The sequence below is a fragment of the Petaurus breviceps genome, unplaced genomic scaffold, assembly GCF_028583685.1.
Source record: "Petaurus breviceps papuanus isolate PSGF00001 unplaced genomic scaffold, PetGlider_PUasm1.0 140, whole genome shotgun sequence".
In the NCBI taxonomy this organism is placed as follows: domain Eukaryota; kingdom Metazoa; phylum Chordata; class Mammalia; order Diprotodontia; family Petauridae; genus Petaurus; species Petaurus breviceps.
The window spans coordinates 34,945,531-34,966,162 of NW_027185698.1; the positions used below are offsets into that span (position 1 = coordinate 34,945,531).

The window sequence follows — 20,632 nt, forward strand, 5'->3', positions numbered from 1 at the left end:
CTTTCTTTCTTTCTTTCTTTCTTTCTTTCTTTCTTTCTTTCTTTCTTCCTTTCTTTCTTCCTCTCTCCTTCCCTTCTTCTTTGCCTCTGATTTTTCCTTCCTTTTTGTCCCCTTTCAATAGCAACATAAAGATCTCTAGAGACCATTTCTGCCCATATCATTCAAAACAAAATAAGGCATCTGTCTGAAATAATGGAATAGGACTTTATAGACCCAGACAGATTTTTCATTTCCCTGAAATAATGCAACCAATCAACTAATCAATAAATCCTAGTGGGTTTGAGACTGGCTGCTCTGCAAGTCTAAATTACTGACTGAGAAGGATTTACCCTCTCTGTGTGTACTTGTGGTACTAGGAGTACCAGGAAGTACCAGGGAAGTAGCAATCTCATAGCTACAGCTACTCATAGGCTAAGGGTTCCTATCTCTTTCCTTTATACTGTCAGATCTAGTGTGTCTGAAAGTATCAAATGTCACAGTCAAAAGACCATGGCTAATGTTTACCTTAAGGAAAGAGTAATTAAAATAATTATGTTTCAGTTTCCAATTGGTTTTCTGTGCTTAAGACTGACTGCTGAAGTAATTGTTTCAGCTTTAAATAATTTAGGCTCATAAACCTAAGAAAAATGCATTTGCCAAGGATGATTTCACCAATGTAAAGTAACCAGTGAAATGCAAAAACATGTATGTTACTAAGCCTAATTCTAATAAAATCTTATCTAATAACAATTAGTCTTCAGAATAGAAAGCTCTACGGGAGCAGCCACCATGAAATTGTCTCTTGCTTTTTCCTTCCCCAAACACAAGTTTTGATATACTTTGTTTACTATAAAGAAACATTTGAATACAATGAAAAACATTGCTCATTAATACCAGAGTGGAATTATTTTTAACCCTACAGTCAGAAGACAAATTATGGTTTACTGGACTTTTAACTGGAAGGTATTACATAGAAAGAGAAAACACAAAGTCTTTTGACGATCAACACAAGTACAGAAAGCCCCAAAGTCCTGTGTGAGATGCCTGGAACATTTCTCTTCTAACAAAAGCTTTTTAGTAATAAATGAAACCAACTATATTCAAAGAAGCCAACAGCTTGGAAGTCAAAGTGTCCAGCTCCAGCTGACATTCTGGTTTGCATCTCCAGGATGCCTAAAATTCCCAGAAATTAAAATTTCCTTTTTCTATCACAGCTCCCCTCATGTATATTTACTGCAACAGGCCCATTTTGGGGCTTTCCATGCCACTGTATTTGCTGTGCTGATTTAGACAAAGTACAGTGTGAAGCAAGCACTGTGTGTATAAACAGAGACTCACATACTGATCAACAGTTTCCCTTAAGATGATTAAATGATAAAAGGAGGCAATTACTCCCTTCACTCTCTTCAATCACACCCTTATTTGGCTGTATGCAAAACAGTCCCAATCCTTTCCCTTGCAGCCTTCCTACCAACAGGTGGTGACTGCACTGGGGATATCAATATTCATGAACTACAAGCAAGGCCTTGTTGCTGTAGCTGGTGATTTGCTATTAGGAAGATTAGCAGAGTAGGGCCAATCCCTTGCAAAAGGGGGGAGGGGAGGAAAGCAACACCAGAGAGACATCAACAACAGGGAGGTGTCCCCTCAGTCTGGATATTTTCCCTGACTTCTCCCAGATCTCATAGTGGAAGAAGCCTTGTGCGAGAAGCCTGAAATTTGTTTGTCTTTGTCTGCCATGAATTCATTTCTTGATCTTGGACAATTCATTCCCCTCCTTAGGAACTAAGTACCTTCTTCTGTCAAATGAGAAGGTTGGATTAGATCAGGGCTTAGTAACCTGGGCTCCACAGACAGATTTCAGAAGGTCCATGAATTTGGATGAGGAAAAAAAATAATATTTTAATTTTCATTAAATTCTAACTGAAATATAAGCATTTCTTTCTATTATGAATGGAGGAAACAAATGTAACTTTGTCACCAAGGAAATCACAGGTATTTTCAAATCACATTAAAGATATCTACTTAGGAATTACTCTCTTTACTAACCTGCCTCTAGAATGCACATGATTTCAGTCTTCAAGTCTACATATTGGATTTCAATATAATTGATTTCCTTTTGTAATCCTATGTACTTTATTTAGTGTATTTACAAATATTCTGAGAAGGGTTCCATAGATTTCATCATTCTCCCAAAGGGCTTCATGACACCAAAAAGAGGTAAAAAAAACTGTATTAGATGATCTCTAAGCTCTCTTCTGGTCTTTCTTGTGTTCTATACTCTTTTCCATTTCTGACTCCATAACTTTCCTTTTTCTATTTTCTTTTTTTTTTTTTTTGCAGGGGGGAAGGCAGGGCAATTGAGATTAAGTGATTTCCCCAAGGTCACACAGTTAGTAAGTGTTAAGTGTCTGAGGTCAGATTTGAACTAGGGTCCTCCTGATTCCAGAGCTGGTGCTCTATTCACTGTGCCACCTACCTGCCCCCATAACTTTCTAATAGTCAGCATTGGCAGAAAAATCTCAAGTTCAAGTCTAGGCTTTGCAGTCTATAGATCTCCACAGTCTATGACTATATAAGTCTTTGATTAAATCATAGCCTAAGGCATCTTTCTGTCAGGAAATCTCATTGTGGTATTCATTTAACATTATACAAATTGGTTATTATTTCAGATAGCCTTCTGCAATTATCTTTAGTTACCTTAAATGAAGAGGGTTTATCCTTGAGTTAGATAAACCATAAGACCAAATTTTAGGAGAGGTTTGAGGCCTTCTAAGCAGCATCCAAGATACAAGATACTGTGTATGTGCCCCAGAATGGCGGAAAGGAAGAATCAGTCTCTGGAGGAGATATAAGGCACAGCATTAAATTGCCCCCTTTGAAGACCTCTTCAATCATGTATTCAGTAGAGTATCTCAGGATCAGCTCTGAGCTCACAGTGGGTTCCAGTCGTTACACCAGTGGTCACGTGTTTAAGGCAGCCAGATGATCTCCAATCCTTTCTCCCAAAGTTGACCATTAACATTTTACTAATAACAGACTCCCAAAGAATTAGAGTGATCGTTTTTCAAAATAAGGGTCTGGAATGAAGAAAAGTACACGGGAAAGACCATGCCACAATATAGAGCCTGATGGAGTGACAAAACAGATCTGTGTAATACATCAAATTACCCCCAATTGCTTCCAGACGAAGGCTTTTATTACATGCTTTTGATGAAGTGGCTTCTATTCTGCCTCCATTCAGTAGTGGCATAGTCAATCTAGATAGAACATTGAACCCACCTATCCCCAGAGTTAGAAAACTGGCAACCATAGCAAAAGAAGAGACCTAGAATTATGAAGTTATCCAGAAAAAAAGGACTTCCTTGGAGAAATTGGAGGGTATAAACTCAGGGTAATTTGGCTCCTCATGGAATTTCCCCAAGGAAGAGATACAACCAAATCTCTACACATCTTCAGAGTGAGAAGGTCTGGAGAGATGAAAATGAATGCTAATGGATGAAGAAGGAGCTAAACAGTGTGGGATTCCATATGAAGCTTCTTGGAAAAGAAAATAAAGTGTGAAAATCACAGAGGCTGAGAACAAAAGAAGCCCAACCCTGCCCCCAGCATATAAATCAGCATGAGATGCATTAAAAAAAAGATGGAGAAATGAACCAAAAAATAATCAGAATGGAATATAACACAATGAATAAATATGTCAATGATGGATAGCAACCCAAAAACTCTTAATGAAAATAAATAGCAAGAAAATAAATTCTATAGGGCATCCAGAAATATTGGGAGAATAATAAGAATTTCTGAACACTCAGAAAGGGAAAAATGATATAATGAAAAATTACAAGACTAAGGAGGATGGAAACTGAATCAGAATTTGGGACAGAAAACAGAGTATTAAAAAAAGAAATTAAGAGAAACCAAAGTTCATTATTATTTAATTGGGGCAGTTAGGTGGCACAGTGGATAGAGCACTGGACCTAGAGTCAGGAAAACTCATCTTCCTGAATTCAAATCTGGTTCAGACACTAGCTATGTGACCCTTGGGAAGTCACTTAACCCTGTTTGTCTCCGTTTTCTCATCTGTAAACTAATATGGAGAAGGAAAAAGCAAGCCACTCCAGTATCTTTGCCAAGAAAACCCGAAATGAGGTCACAAAGAGCTGGACACTAGTGAAACAACTGGAAAAACAAGAGTTCATAATGTAGAAAACACAAAGCAGAATCATTCCAAAACAGGAGAAGCTCTGGGAAACAGAATGATATATTTAGAATGCAAGAACAAAGACACGGAGTAAAATGTTACAGATGTTACACAAAAAAAACCAATAATTGTTAAAATGTATGAATTCTATATAATCAGACTAAATCATATTGAATATAAAATATGCAGAGATAATTGGAGTCATAAGTCTCCCAGAAAAAAAAGACAAACTATAAATCATAGTGCAGGAAAAATATAGGAAAGTAATACACACACACACAAAAGATTGCACATAGAGGGCAAAGAACACCTTCAGAGAATCCATAGATTCCAAGTAAATTGAAAACCCTAAGTTTAAATCACCAAAACATGTCATAGTTAAACTCCTAAATTTCCTTAGAAAACATATATATGATATTTACATATGTATGACATATACGTAAAAGTACATATGGGTATATATGTATATGCAAAAATAAAAGGTTTTCAAATAGCTAGAAAAATCATTCTGAATAACCCAAAACCATTCTTAATTTATGAGCATTCAAAAAAGGGACTGAAATATAATTCTCTGAAAAGCAACAGAGATTGAGTTGCACCCTCGATTAGCATATCCTACAAAGCTAAATCTAATCACCAAAAATAAAAGACAAGTTTTCAACAATAACAAGCCTGAAGTAAAATATGAAAGCAGGACTTTATTTTCTATACCCTTGTGTCTCCTCCATACTGACTAACATAGTACATTATCTGCCTAGTAAATATTTGTTTGTGGTAGTAAAGAGGATAATTGATCCAAAATGATCCTCACTCCTCTGCTACACAACGTAATTATATTGCTGAGGGATGGGGAGCCTTGAGAGACCCAAGCAATAAAAGAATTATGTATCAGTACTTACTGATCATGGTAGTGCCACCTGCCAGGGCTGCTTTGGTGCCTTGGTAGAAGTCATCAACAGAGGTCATTCCCTGGTAGGGCTTCTGTAAGTATGTGTTGACATCAATTCCTCCAGGAATAACCATCCGTCCATTGGCCTCAATAGTTTTCACTCCACCAGGAACTATTAAGTTTTCTCCTATTTGTCTAGAGGGCAAATAACAAAGATTATCTCAGAATCCTGAAGGCAAAAAGTCAATTGCTCAACAATAAAGTTTTTGATGAAATTACTAGGAAATGACTCCATCATCTGCATGAATCTAAAGGAATACCACTGAATATTGTCTATATTTAAGACACTTTTCCATAAATTCCATATCCTCTGTCATATAAATCCACAGACTCATAGACCCTTAGAGATAGAGGAAACTTTATCTTCCCCATTTTAACAGTTTTATTTTTTCCAATTACATGAAAAGAAAATATATAACATTACTTTTTAATGAAATTTTGAGTTTCAAGTTTTTTTCCTTCCTTCATGACTCTCCCTAAGATGTTTTTTTTTTGAGGGATAATGGCAGGGCAATTGGGGTTAAGTGATTTGCCTAAGGTCACCTGGCTAGTAAGTGTGTCAAGTGTCTGAGACCACATTTGAACTCAGGTCCTCCTGACTCCAGGGCCAGTGCTCTATTCACTGTGCCACTTAGCCACCCCCTCTCCCTAAGATGGTAAGCAAATTGATGTAGGTTATATATGTGCAATCATATAAAACCTATTTCCATATTAGTCATGTTGTGAAAGAAGAGTTTGCAAACAGAAAAAAAAATAGCTTGCAAAAGAAAAAAAAAACATGGAAAAATACAGAAAATAAAAACAATATGCATCCATCTGCATTCAGACTCCATCAGTTCTTTCTCTGGAAGTGGTTAGCATTTTCATCATGAGTCTTTTGAATTGTTTTGGGCTAAACTGATCATAGTTGATCATCACACAATATTGCTATTATTGTGTGCAATGTTCTTCTGATTCTGTTCACTTCACTTTGAATCAGTGAGGAAGAGATTTTTTTTTTTATCAGTGAGTCCAGCCCCTGCAATGTCATACAGATGACCAACATGGTTCTCATCCCAGTTCTGTTACTTTATTATTACCTTGAGAAAGTCACTTAATCAATTTGTGTCCCAATTTCTTCACTTACAAAATAATGGAGTGGGACTAGCCATACTCCGTAAAACCTCCTACCCCATAAAATAATGAAATCGGGCAATTTCCTTTTCAGCTTTAAAGCTTCTGAGCCCAGAACAGTGTGGACTAAAAGGGGATGTGATATCCTAGCTGTTGGTGTTGTTAACCTCACTTAGAGTAACAGACAGAATGTGTTGGGGGGAGGTGGGGTTTCTAGAATTAGGAACATGTGGAGGAAGAGAAAAGAGGAAACTAATTTATTCTACATTCCAGTCAAACGAGGCTCCTTATTCCTTGATTTCAACACTCTGATCTCCCACCTCTGCATTTGCACAAAACACTTCCATATACAGAATGCATGTCCTCCTCCTCTTCTCTTAAAATTCTTGACTTCCTAAAAGCTTCACCTCAGAGGCCACTTCCGTGACATTTTCCTTGATCCACCATGGGTAATTCTGTCTCCCTGAATTCATTGTATTATATTTGCCTCACATTTATTAATATGGGCTATAGCCCAGCTGAATCTATTACCTTACACATAGCAGGTCCTGAATAAGTGTTTATTGTAGTAGATTTTCTCTCCCCAGTAAAAAGTAAGCCCCTTGAAGGCAGGGACTATCCTATTTTTTTCCCTTAGTATCCCCAGTACTTGGACAGAATAGGTAGTTAATAAAAGTATGTTAAATTAAATTGAATGAGAAAGAATGAGAACAAAAACAGGAGTGAATCGTTTAGCCTTGGCAAGGGGGGTTACTTCAATAATGCAGTAGATAAAGCTCTGGGCTGGAGTCAGTAAGACCTGAGTTCAAATCTAGCCCCAGATATTTACCGGTTGTGTAACTCTGGACAATCCACTTAACTTTTGTCTTCCTCAGTTTCCTCAACTATAAAATGAGGATAATAACATAATACCTTTATAATAGGGTTGTTGTGAAGATCAAATTAGATAATATTTGTAATGTGCTTAAGACAATGCCTGGAAGATTGTAGGCACTTAATAAATATCTGTTCCCTTCCCCACCCTGAGACTGGATTAAAGAAGGATAAAATAGATGAAAATACATAGAATCTTCTAAAGTGTGGAGGGGAGATGCAGTGATTGGTCTCAATCAATGGGGAGAGGTAATTTGCTGAGAAAGGAGGACACAGAATGGAGTTTGGTGCAGAGGGAAGAGAAAGTTTGCAGCAATTATTGGGAGGCTAGGTGATGGGAAGTGGTGATGAGTTCCTCAGAGATAAATACAAGAATTACTTCAGCATTGAAATTCAAAAGGAGATTAGGTTACATGAATCTGTAGCACAATAAAAAGTTTTGTGACTTTTCTCCAACAGTTATTCATCAATTCAGGAGCAGGAGTTGAGAAGGCATGTGTTGGGGGTTACTCAGGATTGAGGATTAACAGAGCACAAATGGTCAGAAGACTAGATTATCCTTGTATCCTTCCCTCTTCTTTACTACTTTCCCTGTAGCCAAACATTGTCAAGTCTTGTCAATCCTACAATATCACAATATCTCCCAAATCGGATCCTGTCTCTCCACTCACATGGCCACCCCACTATCAGTTCATCATCACCTCTCACCTAGACTAGAGCATTTGCCTCCTAGTTGGTCTCTGCTTCAATTCTGTCTGCTCTCCAGTGTTTCCTACACACATGTGCCAAAATAAGCTTCCCTACTCACAGTTTCCCTACTCAGTAACCCTAACCCTAACCCTAATTCCAGCACTAACACTAATTCCACACTTTTCATAGGCTCCCCCTTATCCCTGAATGCTTCATTCTCACCTCTGTCTTTTAGAATCCTTGCTTTCTCTCCAGGCTTATCTGGGCCTTAAGGATCCTTACCTATTCCCCCCAGGAACTGGTTTTCCCTCCCTCCTCACCATTTTCTTGTCTTAACTATGTAAATTATATCCTACATAAGATCGTAGGCTCCACTGAGGCAGGGACTCTTTTAATGGTCTTGTCTTGGCATCCCCTCCATCTGGCACAGTACCTTACACATCTACACATGACAGATGCTTGATCATTGTTTGTTGAATATCTGCTTTGTGTTTTAGGAGTAGAATTAATACAAGAGTAAAAAGAAAAAAGGCAATACGCTTGATGACATGAAAGAGCAAGGTTTTGGGGGATCATCAACATGAATATTAAAGTAACCGAGGAGGACAGCAAGAGTTGGGATAGAGAGTAAGACTATGAATGAAGGAAAAAGGAAAGAGGGATAAATTAGTAAGTGGTGGCAACGAGGGTCTAGATATCCTGAAATCAAATCTGCAAAGTGAAATGCACAAAAATATAGCCTCCCTATGCCTTTTGCCCAGTAGATAGTGCCAGTTATAGGCAGCACAGATAGATGGTAAGAGGAAGAAGTGAGAATGAGGACATGTGGATTTTATATATTCACTTCACTTTGAATACATATCATATATTATTAAATATTAAATCATATAATATATAGTGTGTATTATATATCATACATAGTTATATATATTATATATTACAAGGTATCGTTTGTACTCATTTTCATCCCTTTTGCAGTAAGAATTACTGTACATTTTTTCTCCCTGACAAGAGCCATGTGGGAATGGAATACATAAGCCTGCAAGGTAGTGACAAGATTTCTTCAAAGAAAGAAATTATAGTAACTTTATTGATCTAAGTGTCAGTTTCCTCATATGTAAAATGGTAACAATGCCAACTGTACTTACATCATAGCATTTTTATGAGGATCAAATCAGCTCATGAATATGAATTATAACCATGAAGTGGTTAGATCAAAATAAGCTATTATTGGTTCTTGATATTATTCCATGTCCTGGAAACATATATGCCCCAATACAAAGAGGAAAGTCAGCAGCATTGGTGTAGTGGATTATGTAGGGGGCTTGAGGTCAAAAGAACTGGGTTTGAGTGCTGGCCTTAATATTTAGTAAATGTATGAACTTGGGTCTCTCAGAACATTGTTTTCTTTATTCCTTAAATGAAGACAATGATAATCCTACCACCTACCTCAGAGGGTTGGTGTAAGGAAACTGCTTTGTAAAGCCATTGAACTTAACCATAAGAAGCTACATGAATAGTTAAGTAGTAGTAGTAGTGGTAGTAGTAATATTATCATCATTATTACTGATCTCTCAGTACTTAACTGACTATTAATTTTTTTAAATCAACCTAGGCATCACTGGGTTGAGATGCTATGCAGGTTGAAAAAAAGAGCATACAACTTAGTTCTAACCTTGAAGAATCTTATGTTTAGATGAGACAGGATTGATATTACTTAAAAACAAATGGAGTATGTGGAAATAGTACTAGATACAAAGTCAGGGAACCTAGATATGGACACTGGCTCACTATGGTATTACCTATAAGACCCTGGGCAAATCACTTCCCTCTCTGGGACTCAGTTTCACCACTCTGTAAAATGAGGGGTTGGATGAGATGATCCCTAAGATGCTTCCAGCTTTAGGTCCTATGATTCCAAGTGCCAAAGCCAGGAGGCACCTTGCATAGAGCACTGAGCACGGAGTCAGAAAAACCTGAGATCAAATTTGTTCTCATATATGTCCCTGGGCAAGTCACTTAACCTCTGTTTGCCTCAGTTTCCTTAACTGTAAAACAGGGATAATAAAAACACTTATCCCCCAGGGTTGTTTGGAAATCAAAGCAAATATATTTATAAAATGCTTTGAAAATTTTATTAGTTAGGTGGGACTTATGAAGACCTGAGCTTGAATTCTGCCTATATATTTGCTGTATGTGTGACCCTGGTCAAGTCACTTAACCTTTATTTGCCTCAGTCTACTCAATTGTTAAATGGGAATAGTAACAGCATCTACTTCTTAAGGTTGTTGTGAGGATCAAATGAGGTAATATTTATAAAACATATAGCACAATGCCTGTTACATAGTAGGTACTTAATGAATCATTCCTTCCCTCCTTCCTTTTTTCTTTTCTTCCTTCCTTCTTTCTTTCAATCCTTCCTTCCTTCCCACAGGCACAGACAACACAAACTGTGGGAGATGAGAGGAGAGAAGGAGCTTTTGTCAGTTGGGAGTAATCAGGTAAGGATTCATAAAAGAAGGGGGATTTGAGGGGGGACCTCCTAGGACAGATGGAATTTAAATAAAAAGAGACAGAAGAAGGGTTTCAGACCTAGGGAATCAGTATTAACAAAGGCAGAGAGAACAGAACAAGCATATGCCATGCAGATGATAATAAGGAGACCAGTTTTCCTAGAAGAGACTATATGTCTGTTGGGGGACGAGTAGGGGAGAATACCTATAATATAGCTCATCATAACTAACATGTGTCATCCTGCCTCTGAGTCATTTCTAATTCAATCAAAATAAGCAAAATTGCTAACTGAGCAATGACCTTCTGAGCTAAGGGACCAGATGGAGAAGCTGGTCATGAATTATGGATTGCCTTCAGAATTGCTCTGCGCATTTGAGAGGAAGCTGAGAGAAATGAGTTGGTGCATCTGGGCCTGGACCCTGCTAGTGTCAGTACAAGAGGATCACTGCCACCAATGACCAGACCAAGAAAGGATCCCTGGCGGTTTGGGGGGGTGAGTTAGGATCATTTAAAAAAATACCCCAACATTCCCAAGAGGTCTTGTTGAATTCAGAAAACTCACATTGGTTGCTTCTCTTCTTAGGTGACTCTACTACAAAATAGAATGAGCAAGAATTCATAACCAAACAAGAGATAGAGAGCATTATGAAATGCAAAATAGGTAAGTTTGATCATATTAAATTTAAAAGCTTTTGTACATAGAAACCAATGCAACAAACACTGGAAGGAAAGCAAAAAAAATGTGAAGCAATCTTTATAGCTAGTATCTCTGATAAAGGCTTAATTTCTCAAATATACAAAGAACTGGGTGAAATTTATAAAACAAGCCACCTCCCAATTGACAAATGGTCGAAGGATATGAACAGACGGTTTTCAGATGAAGAAATCAAAGCTATCTGTAGGCATATGAAGAGGTACTCTAAATCATTTTGATTAAAGAAATGCTAATTAAGACAACTCTGAAATAGCATTATATACCTATCCAATTGGCTAATAAGATACAAAATGAAAATTATAAATACTGGAGAGGATGTAGGAAAATTGGGACACTTATGCACTGTTGGTGAAGTTATGTACTGATCCAAGCATTCTGGGGAGCAATTTGGAATTATGGAAAAATGCCCAAAGGGCAACCACACTGTGCATATCCCTTGATCCAGAAATACCAATATCAATACCAAAGAGATCATAAAAAGACCAGTACCAATACCAAAGAGATTATAAAAAAGGGAAAAGGTTCTACATGTGGAAAAATATTTATAGCAATTCTTTTTGTGGTGGCAAAATATTGGAAATTGAGGGGTTGCCCATCAATTGGGGAATGGCTGAATAAGCTATGGTATATAAATGTAATGGAATTACTATTGTGCAATAAGAATAGATGAACAAGCAGATTTCAGAAAAACTTGGAAAGACTTGTATGAACTGATGCAAAGTGAAATGAGCAGAATCAGGAAAACATTATACACAGTATTAGCAACATTGTGTGATGATCAACTATGAATGACTCAGCTCACCTCAGCAACACAATGATCTAAGACAAGTACAAAGTACAAGTACAAAGGAAAATACTATCCACATCCAAAGAACTGATGGATTCTGAATGCAGAGCAAAACATATTTTTTACTTACTTATTCTTTTTTTGTTTTTTTTTCTTTTGATCTATTTCTTCTTTCACAACTGTGACTAATATGGGAATATGATAGCACATGATTAAATATATCATATATTTGATATATATCATATCAAATTACCTACCACTTTAGGAAGTAGGGAGGAGAGGGAGGATGGGAGAAAACTTTGAAACTCAGAATCATAAAATTGCTAAAAATTATCTTATAAATAATTGGGGAAAATACTATTAAAATGAAAACAAATGAAAGAGACAGCAAAAAATGAGGACATTCCTTGAATATCAGATTATATGGAGCTTCTCATACACTGTCTGGACTTTTCATCATTTGTACTGACATGTTAGCTCCTCTCCTAGATGAAAGAGGCCCTGCTTCCTCCTCCTTTGTATATCTCAGAACAACCAAGACAGATGCTCAACAATTAGATATTTCTGTTCATTTAATCTACTAAATGACGGAATCTGTTAATTAATTAATCAGTTACACTGAGTTGTTCCCACTATCCCAAACATTTCACACCATTATAATGGATCACATTTATATAATGCTTTAATGTTTTTTAAAATTGCCCTTACATTCATTATTTTGTTTGATTCTTCAAACAACACTTTGGGGTGATGCCTATGAGACCAATGTCAGGTAGTTATCCCTGGAGGAACTGATGTTAATTGAGTGACATCAATTTTAACTTTTCTCTATGGGCAATAGTTCAATTGCTCAATTGTTTTCAGCCAAGTCCAAGTCTTTGTGATTACATTTGGATCTTTTTTTGGCAGAGATATTGGAGTGGTTTGCCACCTCCTTCTTTAGCTCATTTACAGATGATGAAACTGAGGCAAACAGGGATAAGTGACTTGTCCAGGGTCACACAGCTTATAAGTGTTTGAGGTTAGATTTGAATTCAGGAAGATGAGTTTTTCTAACTTCAGGGCCAGTTCATCCACTGTGTCAACTAGCTGCCGTGCAAAGGATTAAAGTGACCAGCTCTGTCTCCAAAATATTATTCTAGGAGATGCATGAAGTATGGATTAGCAAGTGGGGAGTAAAGGTGGGCAGATTTTTAGGGAAGCTATTGCAGTAACCCAGTTGAGTCATAAGACTTCCTCAACTCAGGCAGTGACTGTGGGAATGGAGTTGGGATATTCAATATTCTAGCGAGTCATCTAACGTGATCCAGATTAGAACCTTAGCCAGAGATATAGGAAATTCTGAAAGGAAGTGAGTAGGTTTAAAAGCCCAGAGGAATACACAGTTATCTGTGAATGAATGAAGACTGGGGATGGACCCTGAATCTTCCTCCTGCCAAAATGCTGCTTCTGCTGTTATCCAAGACCACTCTCAGATGGGAATCATGTCTCAATGCCAGCACTTCAAACAGCCCACAAAAGGGCATCATATCCAAATGTGCTTTAAGTTTTGGACTTTCATTTCCCTGATTCCTTTCCTTCTTCCTTTCCCTATTCTCCCCCCTCCTCCCCACATTGGCACTGAATAAATATGAAGAAGATATTTTGGTTCCAGAGCCTAACTAAACTACTTTACTAGGTAAAGGGAAGGGGTGGGAGAGGGGAAAGTGAGGAAGAGGGAAGAAAGGGAAGGGGAAGGAGTGAAGGGGATCCAAGGGGAGATAAAGGGAATAAGCATCTAGTATGCCTACTATGTGCCAGGAACTGTGCCAAGCACTTTAAACATATTATCAAATTTGATTATCAAATATTATCTCACTTGTTAGGCAGAATAGAGTTTATTTATAAAAAGGCCAAAGCACCCCAAAGTCTTAACATTTCATCTAAATAACTGATACAAGGTTGGCTGGTCATTACAAGGAGACAATTATAGTATGCTAGTAGGGTACCTAACACATAGAAGGCATTCAATACTTCAATAATGGGTTGATTCATATTGGTCCAGTGTTTGCCTAAAGGATTCCAACTTCCTATTGGCTTAAGTGATGCTCGCAGTTACAAGGTTGCCCATGCCCAGCAGGCCAGGCATTCAAAACAGAACAGAGTAAATACCTTCTACCCTGAGATCAAAGCTCACCAATTCTGCCCTTTAGTTCTGCTCTTACTAGTTTTCTACTCCTAGAGCTAGTAGAGACCATCTGTCTGTCTGTCTGTTTGAAGTTGGGATCCAACTAACCCTTCCTTAGCTAGCTGGTCACCTTAGAGTCATCTCCTTATCTGTTTTGCCTAGGCAGGTTCTGCCAAATTCCTCCAGACCTGTAAGGTGCTTAGCACGATGTGTTTATTTCATATCCCATTTGTCCAAGCTTCTATGGGCATCAGACACATTTTGCTTGATTATATTTCTTTTTAACTTTTATTTTTAATTTATGGAATAAAACAAGCATTTCCAAAGCACAGTACAATAAAATACTTTTATTAGATCGTACTTCTAATCTTAGGGCATCAAGATGTTGTAGTGGATAGAACACTGGGCCTGGAGTCAAGAAGACTCATTTTCCTGAGTTCAAATCTGGCCTCACATACTAACTATGGGACCCTAGGAAAGTCACTTAACCCAATTTGCCTCTGTTTCCTCATCTGTAAATGAGTTAAAGAAGGAAATGACAAGCCAATCTAGTATCTTTGCCAAAAAAACCCCAAATGGGGTCATGAAGAGTCTCATGTGACTGAAAACAATAAAACAACTTCTGACTTCCCTTACCCAGTTTATCTCATTGCCTCTTCTTGTTCTATATCTCTCAGACACTCTATTTTACATTATATTTACTTGTGTATATATCTTTTACCCTTTACTAGACTGCGAACTTCTATAGAGTCATAACAACATCAAATCCATCTTTATATATGCCTCAGCATCTAGCACCATTCCCAACAGCTAGCAGGCACTAAATGAATGTTCACTAATTTGACCCCCTTTGATGCAACCTGTTCTTTATTGTCATGGAATCCCCAGATCTAGAAAATGTCTTCTTATGCTGATATCTCTGATTGAACCTCACACAGACACTCCTTTCTTGTGTCCTCCTCACTTAGATCACAGGGTAATTCTTGGTCCCTTCCTGGTCAAAGATAGACAAGCAAATTCCATCCCCTGGACATCAACTGGACTGTTAAAAATATTGGCAAGTTTTTAATTATTCATGATTTGCATATGAAAGAACCAACTGAACATCACACCCTGCATCAATCACCACTCAATAGCTCTGAGTTATCCAGTGGTCTTAGATGCCAATGAAAGGATCAAAAAATAAAAAAAACAAAATATTTTAAAAATTAAGAGAGAGATAACCAATCCCAACTTCTACTCTGGTCAGTGTCCAGTGGAATCCAACTTTTTTTTTTTGCCTTTTGGAAGGCAATTGGGGTTAAGTAACTTGCCCAAGGTTACACGGCTAGTTTTTTCCAAGTCTTTTTATACCCTACAAATCTGATAGGCAATCTCATAAATAATAACAACCACATTCCACCCCTAAGAATATATTGTCCTGAATCATTCCATATTTCTAATGTCAACAGAAAAACTGTATAAGCATCCATCTGAATACTAGACCAAGTAAAAATATATAGTTGTATATACATACTTATCACATATGAATATATATACACATATATAAGCATTGTAAATGTTCACATATAGATACATGTGTATATACACATATATTTACATGTGTATATATGAATGTGTTTATAACACATATGTGTGTATATCTCCATATACATTACTTAAGTAGAATTCAGAAATATATATACACACAGATAACTTATTATTATATGTATAGTAATATATAGTTGAGTGTACATATATACACACATATACATACACATATATACATACATATATATGTGCATGTGTGTGTATGTGTGTATATATATATATATATATATATATATATATATATACACCACTGAACTAAATCAGAAAAGTATTCCAAGTATTCTGTTTTGGCCAACCAACTTTATAAGGCCATCTTCCAAGTAGAGGTCTGCATAGAAGGATTGGTCATCATTGATAATTCTTCCTCCTTTAATGAGTAGCCGGTCACTCTGAAAAAAAGAAGCAAAAAAGACAATGTCACTGGGGAAGGAAGCTAAAATATATATATATATATATATATATATATATATATATATATATATATTTAACTCAATATGAAAAGTCAGAAGGATTGCAATTCTTCAGTTCAATGATAGAGTACCATCAAGTGACCACTCCATAAAAAAAAAAAACCAACACAGCAAGTGGGGCATGCTTCTCTCCATTACCATGCAAATAAGGGCTTCCTCATTCATTGTCTTAGATCCTACTAGACTGTCCCTTCTCTGAACTGTTGTACTCAAAAGTCAGAGTCACATAAGATCACATTTCATAGAACATGAAGTCCTAGAGGTGGAAGAAAGCTTAGAACACAGAACATCAAAAGTCAGAACTGGAAGGACCCTTAGAACACAGAACAGGAAATGCCAATTCTGAGGGGGATTTTAGTACATAGATCATAGAATGTTAGCACTAGAAGGCACTTTTGAAATGATCTACTTTAACCCCCAACCACCTATCCTGCTTCATTTGGAAAAGCACTCAGAGTATACGGGGACCTTCAAATACTCCAGACAGTAAAATGAATATAATTGGGTATGAAATCAGATTAGAAAGGTAGGTTGGTGCCAGAGATGAATGCTAGGCCAAGGAAATCACAGTAGAGACAGCAATGGAGAACTGTGTAGTTTTGAGCACAGGAGTAATATCATCAGATTTATGCATAAGGAAAGCTATAACTAAATGGTCAAAATGATAATGGCCCTTTTAATGTTCAGTTCTGCTGTGTGTGTTTTAGGACCCTCAGCAGCTCAGGAGTCACTGAGAAACAGTGGTTTGGAGATGGGAGCTTTTCCATGTGGGAAGACCAGTGAATCAATAAACATTTATTAAGCACCTGCTATGTGCCAGGCACTGTGTGAAACACTGGGGATTAAAAAAAAGAAGCAAAAGACAGCCCCTGATTCCCAATGGGGAAGACAACATGCAAAAGCTATGCAAGGGATATGTAGGAAATAATCAGCAGAAGGAAGAAACTAGAGATAAGATGGACTGGGAAAAGCTTCTTTGTAGAACGTGGGATCTTAGCTGGTGCTTAAAGGAAGCCAGGAAGTACAAATGAGGAGGGAGAGAATTCCAGGCACAGGGGGCAGCCAGGCTTCACAACTGAGCAACAGATAAACCTCTGTGTGTGTTTCCTTATTTTTCAAAAGCAGTACCCCAGGGCCACTGGCATGGGGAACAGATGGTTCCTCTATAAATTCTAATACTAATTCATCTTGTGACCTTGGACAGCATTTTTTACTCTTCAGATCATCAGTTTTCTCATCTATGAACTGGTCATGTGTAAAACATATTTACTGCCCAACTGGCAGGTAACGTTATTGTGAGGAAAATATTTGTAAATTTTAAAATACTACATACATGTAATGATAAATATGAAAGAAAAGGTGGCCCTGTTATGTCTTGAGATTAAAGGATGGGCAGCCTAAGTGCTGCCTTGCTACTCAGAAAATGAGAAAAGAACCAGGAGAAGGCCTCCAGTGTATTAGATGGGTCCTTCAGGCAGAATTTAAGAAAGGATATGTACACATTTTCACACGGGTTGAGATGGTCTGATTGGGTTAGTATTGGCATAGTGGTGAGGTTATTAATTTGCACTCAGTTGCATCCACCTTAATATAGAATAGATGCATTTTTGTATGTGACCATCATGATGATTGACGAGGAGGACACATTGCCACTAATGGCCTCAGGGTCCCCCAGATTCTATGATCTTCCTGAAATAGGTGAGAAACAATTCTTCTTCCCTTAAACCACCTGAGTTTATGCCCTTTGACCCAGAACATCCACTGCTAGGAATCTACTACTACTACTACTACTACTATTACTGCTACTACTATTGCTGCTGCTGCTCTTATTAGTATTTATACAGCACTTTAAGAGTTGCCAAACATTTTACAAATTTTATCTTATTTGATCTTCATAACAACCCTAGGAAGTATGTATTATATCATCTCTATTTTATAGCACTGGGTCACAGAGTGGATAGAGTGTCAGGCTTGGAGTCAGGAAAACTTATCTTCCTGAGTTCCAATCCAGGCTCAGACACTTACTAGCTGAGTGATCCTGGGAAAGTCACTTAACCCTGTTTGCCTCAGTTTCCTCATCTGTAAAATGAGCTGGAGAAGGAAATGGCAGTCCACTCCAAGATCTTTGCCAAGAAAACCCCAAATGGGGTCATTAAGAGATGGACACGACTGAAAAACAGCCTCACAACAATTTTATAGATGAAGAAACGGAGACAAAGAGAGGCTAACTGACTTGGCCAGAGTCTCATTGCTAGAAGCTGTCTCAGGGAAGATTTGAATTCAGGTCTTTTTCATCCCAGGTCCAGCTTCTATCCATTCTACCAGTTAGGTCCCTTTGAAAATCAATCACCAAATGCCCAATGAAATCAATGATAAAATGGCCACATATGTAACAAAATATTTTAGCAGTACTTTTTTTTGTGCCAAAGAACTGGAAATGAAGTAGATGCTTGTTGTGGGGTGAATTGCTTAACAAGCTTTGGTATATGAAGGTAATGGAATATTAACTGTACGCTTTGCTATGAAACAGATATTAGGATATTCAGTTATTACTAATGTATAAATAATTTGAATGATGTGCTTTATGTTACCCTATTTGAGCCTCCTAACAACCCTGTGAGGTTGGTAAGGACCTATAAGGCCAGGTGCTATTATTCCCATTTTATGGAGGAGAAAGCAGAAGATCAGAGCAGTAAAGTGCTTTGCCTCAGGTCACAGAGAATTATTCTCTCTGAAAATAGGTCTCTGGACCCGCAGTCCAAGGCTCTGCCTGGTAGGTCTTTTAGTATCTTCAAAGACAAAGTATATCAAATCATTGATGGTTGAGACCGGGAGTCAAATTGTCCAGTTCATTCATTTTACAGATTAGAAAACTGAGGCCCCAAAAGAGGAAATTACTTGCCAAGTCTTCCCTTAACTTCCCTGGGTATCTATTTCCTAATGTGTAAAATGGCCTCTATTGCCCCTGAAGTCCCTTTCAGCCCCAAACTTCTTAAGCCATTATTCTATGCTGTCAAAACAAGGTAGTTTACAAACAGGAAAATAAGATTTCTGCTTTGGAAAGGTATGAGAAAAGCAGAAAAAAGGAGGGTGGATCTCCACATCCTTTTGCCAGCTACCGAGATTATTTCCTTTCCAACTGCTAAATAAAAATCCTGCAATTAAACCTAGCAAGCAAAGATGCTGGGGAAAGCTGTAAAGAGAAAAGCACATTTTAAGCTGCTGACTAATATTCCCCTTGAATCATGTCTTGGCCTTGGGAAAGCTTCTAAGAACTCACTAGTTCACCTGTGGCCCCCAGGTGAGACATGGTATTAGAATGGCCCTTTTGGGACTTGCTCCTTGGCTCTGGCTGGATAGTTTGTTCCAAGCATTCCTGGCTGGTAAACCCCCACTCCTGCTGCAGAGCTAAAATTCTGATTTGTTTCTCCAAGGGAGAAAAGAGAGCTGGTGGCTTTGATAGGCAGGATGGTGTCATGGTTAGAGTTTTGAAAATGGTATCAGGAAGAAGTGGATTCATTTGGGCAAGTCATGGAAACTTTTGGAACTGAAGTTTTGTCATCTGGAAGACGAGGGGGTTTGGCTTCATGACCTACAATATTCCTTTCAATTCTAAAGCTATTATTTTAATTGTCCCAGAGTTAGCTTCTAATGGGGGTTTTCCCCTTCATAATTATTTCTCTTTCTGGCTTGATTGTCTTGCCCTTCTCTTTCCCTTCCCCCAAGGTAAGGATATGGGTGTAGTTAATTCCAGGAATGGAGTAAACTATAAAGCACTATAGAAAACTGAGCTATCACCATCCTCATCCTCATCCTCTTCCTCCTCCCCCTCCTCCCTTGTAGCAGTGGCAAGTGCCAGCCTCACTCTGCCAAGTGAGCACAGCCTTACTGGCCTAGTATGTGCCAGTGGGCCTTTCCACCAGGGTGCCTGGGCTTTATTATTTTCTGATGTCATTTTCCCTCACAGCCAAATGCTACATTCTCCTCAGACAAGAGGAAACAAGGAAACTCTCCTTGTCTCAACATTGAAACTACGCACCATGTCCCCATTCTGGCAAGAAAGAAAACCAGTTTCTTGCAGGGTACTTTTGTTCTCTTAATGAACATACATTTTTATGCTGAATTCAGTTTAAAAAAACACATTATTTAAGGCTTCAGGAAGACTCTTGTGGCTCCACTGCCTGCTACCAAGGAAGGAAAGTGAACCTTCTTTACACTCTGTACCCTGGGCTGAAATGCTTGAACAATTGTGTACTCTGTTCCTTCAGGATTTCCAATATTTGTGATTTCCCCCTTGTGTGTTCTCTCATTGCATACAAAAAGCAACACTCCCACATGCTTTAATAGATGCTTCCATGAATTAAAGTGAAAGAAAGAGAGAAAGAAAGAAAAACAAGGAAGAGAAAAAAGAGAAAGAAAAAGCAAGCAAAAGAAAGTCAGAAAGAGACAGAGAAAGGAAGAGAGAAAGAAATAAAAGAGAGAAAAGGAAGAGAAAGAAGGAAAAGAGAGGAGAGGAGGGAAAGGAAGGAAGAGAGAGAGAAAGAAAGAAAGAAAGAAAGAAAGAAAGAAAGAAAGAAAGAAAGA

The 20,632-nt window shown here is 37.8% G+C and overlaps 1 protein-coding gene across 2 annotated transcripts in view; it reads right to left on the reverse strand.

Annotated features, from left to right (window-relative positions):
• CRMP1 (collapsin response mediator protein 1) overlaps positions 1-20,632 on the reverse strand; it is a 77,060-nt gene that overhangs the window by 32,342 nt on the left and 24,086 nt on the right. For both annotated transcript variants that reach the window (XM_069070039.1, XM_069070045.1), the window contains exons 2-3: positions 15,879-15,967; positions 5,080-5,264 (exon numbers count right to left, since the gene is read on the reverse strand). In XM_069070039.1, the coding sequence (XP_068926140.1) occupies positions 5,080-5,264; positions 15,879-15,967 (274 nt within the window). The remainder of the gene's footprint in view (positions 1-5,079; positions 5,265-15,878; positions 15,968-20,632) is intronic.